The 13,233-nt window shown below is 36.8% G+C and overlaps 1 protein-coding gene across 1 annotated transcript; it reads right to left on the reverse strand.

The window, feature by feature from the left end:
• Positions 1–5,702: 5,702 nt before the first annotated feature.
• On the reverse strand, positions 5,703–12,432 carry LOC117294519 (protein phosphatase 1 regulatory subunit 3B-B-like). Its single transcript, XM_033776966.1, has 2 exons — positions 12,057–12,432; positions 5,703–10,798 (listed from the first exon to the last, which is right to left on the reverse strand). Exon 2 carries the CDS (start codon positions 10,735–10,737, stop codon positions 9,712–9,714), a length of 1,026 nt encoding a protein of 341 aa, XP_033632857.1. The 5' UTR covers positions 10,738–10,798; positions 12,057–12,432; the 3' UTR covers positions 5,703–9,711.
• Between the last annotated feature and the right edge of the window lie 801 nt (positions 12,433–13,233).

The following is a 13,233-nucleotide window of genomic DNA, read 5'->3' on the forward strand; positions in this document are numbered from 1 at the left end:
GTTTGGTTATTCTGTGTACAAACAAAGATGTATCATAACTATAAGTGAAAGCCATGCACCAATTGCCAGGGTTCTAATTTTCGACCACTCAGTGGCGCCCGTCAATTCTTTACATGCACCCAGGGCCTGATGACAGCTGTAGAGAACACCTCACTCCTAGCTGACCAATCACATGCATGGTAACATGAAGAGGATCATAGCAACCAATGAGAAAGGTTGTTTAGGAGGAAGCCCGGGGGCTTCTAGGGTAAGCCCAGGTCAGTGTTTTCATAAATGTTACCAGCGGTGTGGATTTACCGCATATGGAATCCCAATCAGCTTGCTACCAACATTTAACATTTGTAATGTGCCATGACATCAGTTAGGGCTGCTGCACAAATACACCACAACAAAATGAGCATGCAGACTGTTTGGCAGAGCCTCTGCACATGCTGTTTGACGATCGTTATAATTCAATATTTACCAGAATACTGCTTAATGAAGCGGAAACAGAAACAACATGACAATTCTGACCCAAATACTGGGCGTTAAACCATGAACTACCCAATAAAATAGGGTCAATAAATTCATGCTGTTAAATTAAAAACTGTTTATTCTGTTTGTGAATTTACAAGTGGTTTAGATTAGGAATTGAAACCAGCATTTTTGAAAAGTTGCACTTGGCAAGGTAACCTATGAACAAATTAAGTTTCGACATGGTTTCAACAGCAAACAGTTAACAATACTTTGTACTTTGCTCAAACGGGGGACAATTTTTGTTGTATCATTTTCTTTACATTATAATTGACAACAGGAAATCACAATGGCCAAGTCATTTATACAGTTTCACAGAGTCATGACTTTCCAGAAAGGGAAGTACAGATCTACCATCTATCACTTTCGCTTTATAGTATTCTCGTTATCTTAGAACCTAATCTCAAATTGCGGATGGATGGTTCCGAAGTACTTTGATGACTATTTCACCAAAGATTTTGTCTTTAGAGTTTAACCTGACCTCAAGGTTTGCTTTGAAAACAGATTTTCACAACTTATTTTCAACTAATTCACAAATCTTGACCCAAACTAGCCACTGGTGGGTAGATCTGAATTTCACTTGGGGGGGGGGGGGCAGTATTATATCCTAACAACCCTGCCTTTTCTCAACCTTCCTTCTGGTACAGTTTATTTCCTTGTTTGAAGCTATCCTTTTCATAGAATTACCATATGAATAACCGGTGGGAGGTCTGTGTTTACAGACCCAGACCAGGTAACAGCTATACTTGAAAGGTTTGAATGAACAAGACAGTAAACATGACCTCTACAATAGAAAAACCATCATGCTTCACCAGCCATAAACTGGGCTACTTTTTCAATAACAAGCACTGGATACCTTAGACTTGGACCCTCTCTTTTTAATGTTTTGATAACTTTTCAAAACTTGATCAGAATACTTTTGAACTCTGTACCCATAGAATAAGCTGTATGTGTGCCAGGGCAGCACTTAATGTTGGTTGTGAATATACAGGTTATAGTTTGGCAGATGTTTTAGGGCAGCAATGCCATATTACAGATCGATAAAGATGTAAGCACAACAACTTGCTAAGCACAGAAAAATATTGTTTTTGGATAGTTTAAAGCTATGTGCATTTGTGTTGAACACTGACAACAGGATGACAATAAAATACCTTTCCATGATTTGCTACTACTTTTGTCACATATTTCAGCAATAGGGCTACCATAGAGTGGTAATACTGATTCTTGTTATTTCTATATTAAAACAGGTCAAATTCAGGTAACAACTCATAAATTAAAGGTGGTCACACTTTTGAGATATCGCCCTAATCCGAAGCAAATAATGTTCATGCAAGAAGATTTTCCCTATACTAGGAATACACAATATTCAGATTCTGTGGGCATAAAAACTTATATATTTTTTACATCACTACATTACTTTGAAGTGCATAGTCTCTCAAAATGCTTTAAACATATCAAACGCTGCTGTAGGATTCTAACCAATAGTTGTTATTGTCATTAATTTTAATATATACCTTAACATATACCTTCCCTTTAAACTTGTGTTCAATGGCGACTCAAAATAGTATGGAGAAAGGAATCGCCAGTAAAGCCCATGGAAGCCTCTTCAGTGGCTACATGGCTGCACAATGATGCATGATTAATGACTACGTGCCTTGTTTCCTTAATATGCTTGATCATGCACTTGAGAATGTAATTGTTTTAGTGTACATGAAGAGATCTAACGTTCAGAGGTTCATGGAAACACAACACTCATGAGGGATACAAAATTACAATGTCTACCACATTCATAGCTGTCCCATCGACAACATATTATATTAGAATATTGAATGCATGTAAGTGCACTCCAGTTTTGTTGCAGAATATAATAACAAGGTAAAATCTGGACTATTCTTATCCATAGGTGATATTCTGCGACAATTATGCATGAAAGAAATGCATCTTTTTGTTTTTACAAAACTTGCACATACAGATCCTTGTCATTTGACAGTTTTTGGGTATGGGGCGAGTCTGCAGGGTGGAAATCTCTAAAGAAACAGACATCCCTTAAATTACCTTTTGTTTCACAGTAAATACCAAATCCAACTTCTCATTGCTACTTAAATTGTGTTGTCATGTTTTCCTAAATAAAATAAAAAACAGCATTGAAACATTTTCTCAAATCTCTTCATCAACAATGTGTTCCTCGCTGCTCAACCATCTTCCCCTACAAACATTGTGGATTGCCATGAGATGATGCAGCTCCATAAATAAGAAATTCAATAAGAAAAGACAACCTAGTTCTCAGTGGGGATGCACGACTAAATTTAAATGCTTTCAGTCCGCAGATGAGGCCAAGCATCAGTGAATTTCAGGAAGTATCCTGCGTTCACTGACTGACTTAAAGATAAGAATAATGCACAACATCATCGCAGACATTCTTCCGAGGGCAAACCGTGAACAAACACGAAGATGATGATGCGTGGGCCTCAACTTAAAGAAAAAAAAAGCAGCATGGCCCCGACGATGAAAGGGGACATTTGAGATGTTGTGATTGAAACGCTTAGCGGGAAGACATTTCTGGATTGCAGACTGGATTCTTGAGTTGGGACTTGGCTTTAGGTTCTTGAAGAATACCCTGGATGTATTCTTGCAGTCCAAAATTGTTTTATCAGTCAAGTATGAAAAGCAATTTATGACATTCAATGCCAAGGTGGATTTGATTCAGATTAAATGTTCTTCATACAAAATATTACTAAATAATGGATGTAAAAGGAACAATTAACTGGGAAATTTATAAGCCTTGATGCATTATTTATTTATTTAACTAAACACATTTTGTCACTTAGTAAAGTGTATACATGCAGCATGTTTAGAATACTGTCGGGAAATTTCAAGTTTGTTTTAATCCTTTTAAACAAAATTGTGAGCATTGTAATATTGAGGTACCCTGAAAACAATTGGTTTATAGTTTGATGCATTGATGCATTATAAATTTACTGTTAAAAGTTTTTTTTATTCATTAGCTCACTTGGTGTATGTTCAGTGCTATGAACTGGAAAATTTCAGGTTTTTTCGTATCACAAAATTGTAAGCATTCTAATAATAAAGTACTCTAAAAGCAATTGGTTTATAGCTTCAAATTCAACTATCGTAATTGTTTAATTGTTGAAAAAAAAGTCAAATTTAGGACAGAGCTACTTCCTTGTTGTCGGCTTGTTGTAAATTTGTGAATTGTTGTACCGAGCAAGCAGTAGCACCTTGACCTAAGCATACTTTCATATATTCTTTTCAGCGCTCCGGACACTACATGTATATTCTTTTCCGGGTAGGTTTTGAGAATATCCTACCCTTCAAAATGTCCCTTTGCCAGCTGATCACTCAAACCTTTTCATCCAGTTTGTGTTTGTATAATTCTTCATCTAATCAACTGCTTGAAAAAAATGGTTTGTCATTGCAGCTGCACAATTACACCCCATGTGTTTTTGCCAGTTGACTGTCAAACACTAAATGTAAACATTAACTGCTATCACAAAAACACCCATGGTGTGAGAACATTTGTGACCCTGTGAAAATGAGTCAGATGTAGGCAATTTCAGGAATTGAGTTATATTATGCATGGCTGGAAAGAACACATCAGCAGCAGTAATTTGGTATGTGTCTAAGCTTTGGGGTGTACCGCGTTGCTGAGTTACTCCCATTTGAAATTAGCCACTACACCATTTTTTGTGAAAAAACGAATTACAAGTAAAATGATATTTTAAACTACCATTGTGTGCAAAAGGATACAAATTAGACATAAGTATGAGCACAAAATTGTTGTATTCATAGCTTTATTGCCTAAAAGTAAGTGTTATAAAGGTTAACCATGCAACTAAAGATCTTAAAGGCAGTGGACACTATTGGAAATTGTCAAAGACTAGCCTTCACAGTTGGTGTATCTCAACATAAGCATAAAATAACTAACCTGTGAAAATTTGAGCTCAATCTGTCATCGAACTTGCGAGATAATAATGAGAGAAGAAAACACCCTTGTCATACGAAGTTGTGTGCGTTTAGATGGTTGATTTCGAGACCTCAAGTTCTAAACTTGAGGTCTCAAAATCAAATTAGTGGAAAATTACTTCTCTCTCGAAAACTATAGCACTTCAGAGGGAGCCGTTTCTCACAATGTTTCATACAATCAACCTCTCCCCATTACTCGTCACCATGAAAGGTTTTATGCTAATAATTATTTTGAGTAATTACCAATAGTGTCCACTGCCTTTAAAAAGAAATAAAAAGATTTACTTTTTTTTTTTTTTTTTGACATTTTCCACATTAAACTGTCCATAACTTAATACTGCATTGGGCGACATGTGACTCATTTTGACAGAGTGGGTCACATTTTGGGGGAGTAAACAAAATACTTCAGTAGATGTTGCGGTACCCTCTGCTTTAATATAGGATTCAAACTGTACTATCTAGCCGGCATTCTCAAAGGTCTAGTTAGTAAGACACTGTGCTTGAATTGCAAGGGTCGTGGGTTCGAATCCCAATTGAGTAATAAACAAGTGATTTTTTTCACAGAACTTGTGAAAGTACCAAGTGTACAGTGCTTACGCACATCTAAAAAACATGTAAAAGCCCAAATTAATATTATCTTCAAGTACGCACTAATGCTCCAATCAGATTTGCCGAATGGAGTGGTGATAAAAACCTATATTGCACGGCTAATATCACTACCATGCGTCTTGTGTGTTCTATGTCACGCGCCAAGTTCGCTTGAAGATAAATACGTTATCACACACGCGCTCTAGGAAATACGGAAAATATAGCGCGTCTGCGTCCAATATCCAAATCGGCCTAATTGGATATGAGACCAGAAGCGCTATGTTTTTACGCGCTAATCACTAATCAAAATAATGTTCGAACTGGAGGGTGGTATTAAAAGCTATAACCTACTCCATGTTTTATATTGCACACTGCGTATTGTGAGTGTCAATGCATCACAATCTGCATTATGCGGACAGTGACATTCTAAACTTTGTGCGCGTACATGCTGTTTGTGGCAAAATAGCATGGAATACGGCAAATAAAGCGGGTTTGCATCCCATATTCAAACTCGGCCTCGTTGGATATGGGACGCAGAAGCGATAAATATTGTGTTCACTCGCGCTTGTGTGACAACTTATAAAATTTTACAACAAAGGAATCAACTTACAATTGTGTTTCATTTTGCCTCATGTAACTTTGCCTTTTATTGTACAGTTGGCTGAGTTCGTCACACTATATTTACAAGTTTTTAGTTACAGCTGTCGAAAAAAAATAATTCTGATTTTTGGGCACAGACAAAAATCAATAAATCATGACCCTGCTACTCTTATATATCGTAATGCCTCTGACAGTATTTACCTTTGTGTAACTTTACACTACCGAATCACTCCATAAAATGTCTTTAACAAAAATTGTATCTGTTATCTACAGGAACATCCCTCTAAAATCCATATCATTTTAATAAAAAAAAATGTATTTATGCATACGTACATTATGTGTATCGAGTAGTTTTAAAAATCAAAGTGTTTTTTCAAAACCAAATTGGACTAATTATAAATTGGCTCAGTTGCCTATAGAAACCCCTCCACCTTTGCACACAGTTGGTTTCAAATTTCTACACTGAAAAATTCTTCACCGAGAAATTTTGTTGCTAACCTGTATATACGCTTGACTCATAATACGTAACGAGTAAAGCACAGTTTGGATCCTTTGTTTTTTTATCTTTCAACGATATTAGTTTTCTTTTATGTCTTAGAAATGAAAACATTAAAATGCATGTTGCTAGGAAACAGGTCTCATTTTGATTCTTATCTTGCACACAAAACTTTGGTCCAGTAAATAAGCTACATGTACCAGTAAACATTTTTATCAACAAGCTTTGTGGTCCTGTGAATTTGTGTTTCTTCAAAATTCGAGCCCTGAACCTGAAAAACAATAGGCCTATAACTCCATTTAGCGCTTTGATTTCACCACAGGGGTAGAATTAGATTTCACAAATTGAAAGTGCTCATATATTCAAACATTAAAGTGTTGACTTATAACCACAACCAGAAACACAAGTTTAAGTGAAAACTCTTTTAAATTAACAAACAATGTGATTGTTTTGGGCATCCTTTTCTGAAAGGGGCTATATCTCGTCAAGATCAAAGCAGGCCTGTGGCTGTACATCATGAAATTTTTATATCTTACCAAGTTACTGCATGCGCTCCTCTGTATATCTACATGTATCGAGAGCACACATGCTGTACCTTTAACCAGGTGAGCATTCACAGTTTCACCATGTACATGTAACAGCCACACAGCTGCTTTGATATGACGACACAGTAACTTTAAGTTAATATCATTGTCGCATTACATACTAGTGACATGTGACTTCTGTAACAACAGAGAAATAAGTTGTCCTTTTAAACTGCACCATCACATTCAATATGTAATTTAGTGTCAATCTGACTGTTAAAAAGACTTTTAAAAAAAAAATTAAAAAAAATCCATCATTCAAAATTGTTTGAAACTTCAATAAGTGACTGCACTTGTGCTCCTACTAATATTTTACACAAATCAGAGTTGAACTTACTCAAATAAAACATTGCACAGAATTTCAGGCTCGAAACTGCCCAATCGGTCATTGCCCTGGTGCCCCTTTGAATTGTTCCAGTAGAATATACTTCCCTTATTGAGCTGTGCCATTAACTTTCTACAACATTTTGCAAAGGTAAGGCCTTGACTTAAACATGAAGTAGGCCTATGCAGCTAGGAACAACTGTGAAACAATATAAGGTGTTAATGTACATGAATCTTAGAAAAAATCAAAATAGAACAAGGTCCTTCAGTTTTAACCCCGACGAAAACGTTAATATTTGTGACCCTACCCCTTCCATAGCCAATGAGAGCATGATGGCTCGATGTTACAGTACAAATCTTATGCGAGTCCAAACTTTTCATTCAGTGACAAGGACAGTGTTAGACTTCATTTTTACAAAGAACTACGTATACATGGCATGGATTCCAGTGAAGAACATGTAATACCTAAGCACACTTAAGGGAGAACAGTTCTAAGGTTACGATCATCCACAATAGCACAGATCACATACCTTAAGAGTAAGCTTTAAGCCATTGTATAATCTTACGTAAATGTACCACTGTACTACATGGTACCAAGGTCCAATTATAATAACTTGGTAAATACAAGGCTTTGCAATTGCCGTGGCTAACATTTTACTTTTGCTAATGTGCCCTTACATAAGTGTTGTTTACTTAAATATAGAAAGTATAATTGTATGGCTTTCAAGAAAAACATTCAAGGTTTTTATTATGAAATTACCAGAATTACGGTAATGTATGTAACCGGAAACTGAAGATTTTATTTTATTTTATTGATTTTGCCCAACTATTTCAGAAACACAGCAATTCCGTTTGGAGGTCAAACTGCCTTGAAGGCTTTGAAGGCTGTGTTAAACTATTGAGGAAGAAAATAGAACTGGACCTTGAAACATGGTCAAAAGGTTAACACCTCACTACTTGACAATGTGTGTTGAATTGTAACTCATTTTGGCAAAACATGTAACCCTTGCAGTATTTTACAATATTTCTGGTTACAATACAATGAATGGATTGCATTCTGTTAAATACAAATGCATGAGTTTGCAGAGCAACATCAGCAGCCGATTTCACGAAACTTGTGAGTTTTTGCCTCGCATATCACAGAAATTTTTTACAGTGCATTTGATGAGTGCATTGATCTGAATGACAGCAAATGTATTATTATTATTTATCACTCAAAAATATATATTAGATTGTTTGACACACCAAAAAGGGAATACATACTTGCTTTATCCTACTACAAATTAATTTTCATCACTACATATCTAATATTAATAAATTGTTCTCGACTATCATGATGGACTCTTTCTCCATTCTATATCTTTGGTAAAAATTAATTTCTCAGATACTATTCCCAAAACACAATCTATTTCTGTTCATTTCATTTCAAACTATATTTATAATTTGTATAATTTTTAATATATTCAGACACCAATGGCCCACTTTTGTTATATACAACAAGTATGTATTCTACAATATTGCTTTATAACAGTAAGTCTACTAGTGAAGGTTTAAACAACACTACACCAGGGTTCATGCTCACAGTGTCACTTTTTAGGAGGAACAATACTAAACAAGCCAACAAGAAAAAAAGCTATGGAAAGGCTTGCAGGGTTCATTGTAAACTGCTAGACAAAAACAGGGCACAAGCTTGAACATTTCCACATATGAAAATCATGCACATCACACTTTGAACTGTGTACAATGTTTCACAGATCTTGATATTTGTCTCAAAAGGACACGTTGTCTTGGATCGGTCAAGATGGTCTATGAAAAGGGTATAAAACAGTTTGTTATAATTGGTTGATAGACAATTGAAAAGTAGTACATATTGATCCACACAAACATGGCTCAAAATTACATGATTTTCCTTTTACGTCGCAAACTACATGTAGCACGATCAGCCATTTCATGGCGTCAAAATTTTGACCCCACAAAATGGCCAACAGTGTTTGTTCACGGCATTAAAGGAAAACTCTGCAGTTTTAAGGCATGTTTGTGTGGATTATTACATTCTACTTTAATATTATCATTCTAACCATGCAATTAATTTTTTTCACAAGACTCAGGAAAGTACCGAGTATACAGTGCTAACACACATCGGTGTATGGGTAAAAACCAAAAACTAATATTCTTTATCCCCGATGCAAAGTTAACATCTCTTACATGCAACTCATAATAAAACAGTTTTATACTCTTTTCATAGACCAACTCGAACACAGCTCGAACAATCCAAGGCAACGTGTTCACTGTTCATTTAATGTCAAAAGAGGAATTGATCCGCAAGTCAGTCTCTGGACAAACGAAACATCATATCAAGCTATTTGGAACAGCGCTGTATTCTGCTGATGCAACAATTATTTGCAAGCACATAAATTTCAGCCTGAACTCATAGCGTTGGGGATAACATTTTACTTGAGTCTAGCAGAAACGTTCTAGCTATTCCATACAAATAGGCATTTAGTTGTAGATTCTCTTCAGAGAACCCTTCAAATAATACACAATTTGTGCACTTTTTTCTTTCTTTCTCTGACTTATTTAGTAGTAGTGAACTTTGCTCTGTGAACCCTGGTGTGCCTTATGTCACCAGTACGGTCTCTCATCTATCAACTTCCAGTATGAGAAGTCGGTCCAGTTTGACTTGCTACTGAGGCTGTAGTAAGATGCCATCTTCTGCTGTTCCGTTAAGCTTTTCTCGTGTTGAGAAATGATCCTGTAATTCTCCCCTCCCTTACTGTCCCAAAATGATTTCCCTTTGCAAGTGTAGCACAGACAGAACTCTATTGTCTCTCCTTTCATCTTTTGAGGGATATCAAAAGTGAAGGAAAAACTATCATAGCGATCTTTCTGCCCCTCTTGGTTCCTTTGGACATAGGTTGCCCCAATGTCTTTGTAGCTTTCCCAGCCATTGACGGTGACCCTTACACTCACCGATTTCTCAAAAGAAAGGTTCTTCACTTTTGCCGTCCCCATCACTGTGGTATTGTCTTTTACAAGTACATTCTCCAGGCAGACACTGTTTTTCTCCAGCTTGTCTCTAAACTGAAGGTAGTTCGCGGCAGGCTGCTCAAAATCCACCACATAAGTGTAGGTGTGAAAGAGCTCCGGTTTCTCGTCTTGAATGATTTCCTGCAATAACCTGGATTTCAATACAGGTGGTACATTACTTGGGCCATCCATGACGCGTACATCTTCCAAGGCAAATCCCTTGCTGTCTGCAAATGAAACTTTTTTAGCTGATTTCCTGAGAGGCGTGCCGATAGATCCCTGGCTTTGCTTAGCGTCCCTAACATTATCATCACTTATGGAGAGGTCTCCCAAGCCAATGTCTTCGCAAGGTTTAGGAGCAAAGTCTACTGTTGTTTGGCAGTCCCTCGCGGTATCATTTTCCTTGCGCTTCATGTTTTGCTGTCCTTCTCCACGGAGGCAAGGTCTAAGCTTTTGTTGATCTATCGACGGTCTGCAATTAGCAGATTTATCAGCAATGTACATGAATGAGGTCGTTGTGTATCTCTGAGACAAGAGAAGCGAAGGCACAGGCGGGCTGGTGCCCAGACAAAAGAGTGCGTCAACTGGCATAGCTGATGTGTGCAGCAATCCACATGCCATTTCCTGCACTATGTAAACTGGATGGAGACACAACCCTTTTTGAATCCAAAGAGCAAATATCCTGTGAAAATAGAATTGCAGAATATAACTATCTAAACTATCACTCTTGAATAAACTTGAAAACTGCGGAATGTAAAACATTCCAAGTTTGTCTTTGGTGTTAAATATTGTACATCATTCATCACTTTGAATGGACATTAAAAAACATTGGGAAATAGTACATGCATTAAAGCAAAAATAAACCTACGTACTAAAAGTAACACATCTAAACCTAAAGAGAACTCTTCAGAATGTTTTGAAGACACTCTTTGACTCTACATAGCAGATTGGCCACCAAAAGTGTTTTGTGGCAGACTGGCAGTGCAGGCTTTCAGTTGTTCAAAACAAGACAGCTGGAGCCGAGGCTCCTCTAATGACCTTTTTTTTAGAACGAAGTTGGGTCACTTGCATTGACATTTTTTTCAATGCATTAACAGCCATACCTACTACTTAACTAGCTTTTGTGTTGACCGTTACTTTACCTTTGAATTGTCTTCACTTCAGCTCATTGAGCTAAATAATTGCCATTTCAGAGATGTTTTGCCACATAATAATTGGGGACCAACAGGCTCGTCCAATTCTGAACACCAATTATTGATGAAAAACAGCAGTCATTCAAATTTCCTCTCTTCGCAAACAGAGTTCAATGGTTTCACAAATTCATTACTAACACTTTCTACAATCTACACTCAATAATTTGTTCAGCTGACATTTTCTCAACAAATTACCCAGTCACTTTCCCTTGTGGTTTGAGCTGCGTTTCACATACTTGTTTTTATATATTTTGTGTACCCATGCTGTATGATTAATAAAAACAAATGTTTTTTTATGGTGATGAACAGACCAATCATTAAACATCACAAAATACTTTGCAAATCGGTTCTACAGTATCAGTCATGACAATCAAATTCTAAAAAGGTCATTGCTGGTAAAAAGTGTTAACATTTTCAGCAAGTTTCAGAACCTTAACATTAATAACAAGAAGCTGTAAAATGATTTGCAATGAATTAACAAATTTAGCACGACCACATTTTCACGAAGTGACACACATTTTTTTTTGAGAAATTTAAAAGGCAAAAGTGTAATTTTACATGATATCTAATTAAAGTTTTAACTCAACTCAATGATAAGATATTTCATTTGGTAATCATTGTGAAAAAGTGGTGGGTAGAGAATATGGAAATTTTCCCGGTCCTATCTCAAATTAAAAAATAATTGAAGCACGTTATTTATTCAATAATTTGAATGGAGGGCAAGTCAGAATATTGAGAAATACTTACGATCACATTCAAAGTCACATTGCATCTGTCCAGTTTCGTCATCCCATGGATGCCGCCTGCAAAAAATGGAATGATGCTGTTGAAACTGAGAATTGTTGCACAAGAGTAATACAAGAGGCTCCAACCAGCCACCACGACAACAAATCTAGGTTACGAAATATCACACATTGGGCAAAATGATTTATTTAAATGGCGAACTGGGCTAGGCTAGCCCAAACAGTTGTTGTTTGCTTGCTCGCCGACACACACGTCATGCACGTACACCACATTTCATTATACATGCATTTCATGACAATTCCCGTATGTATCACGCGTCCATGCAGTGAGAAACAGCTGAGGACGGTGTGCGCACCAGACGAAATACGCCGGTAACAACCAGCCGATGTCGTTTCGAAATATGCACGTAGTCAACAAAGTACACGTCACGGAGTCGTGCAAGGGATCGGACGCAACTATTCTCCTAAAGAAAAACTTACAAATAAATGTTACATTTTGTGGAGAGGTATTTTATTTTTGTAGTATCAAAACTAATCAAGGATCTTTTTCAATAAAAATGCAGAGTATTTTATGAGTTAAAAGGTGTTATATAAGTCAATACAGACTCGTTGTGCTTAAACGTTACTATAAAACTTACCTCTTGTAAAATGGATTAGCCGTAGCTCTGAGAGAGGGTAGCCCCAAAGGTCAGGGTTTCACGTCAGGCAATTTGGGCCAGCCAATCAGATTTGTTTAACCATCAAACCCGCACCTGCTCGCCGAAGCATGAGCCAATCAGAGCAACCGACAAGTGTGGCTTGACTCATCATGCGATGGGTGTCTACGCGCAGTGTATGACCATGACACCACAAAGGGGGGTGTGTGTGTGTGTGCGTGTGCAACCAGCAAAAGAAATGGCAAGGTATGAAGCATTATTCATTATCATTATGGATAGAGACCCATGGAGAAGAAATGATAGACCCATGTTTTGACGGAACGATCTTTTGTTGAATATTATGACTATGGTTTTCAAAACAACCCAGAAAAAAACTTTTTTGTTACTTACTCAGAGGACAAGTGTAACGAGCAAACAACATCATGACATTGTGATTAAATCAAACAATATAATACCCAATTAATTTAATTCTTTTTAAAATCCACCCAAAAGCCTATATATTTTTTATATCTAAACAAATCAAAG

The sequence above is a fragment of the Asterias rubens genome, chromosome 9, assembly GCF_902459465.1.
Source record: "Asterias rubens chromosome 9, eAstRub1.3, whole genome shotgun sequence".
Taxonomy (NCBI): Eukaryota; Metazoa; Echinodermata; class Asteroidea; order Forcipulatida; family Asteriidae; genus Asterias; species Asterias rubens.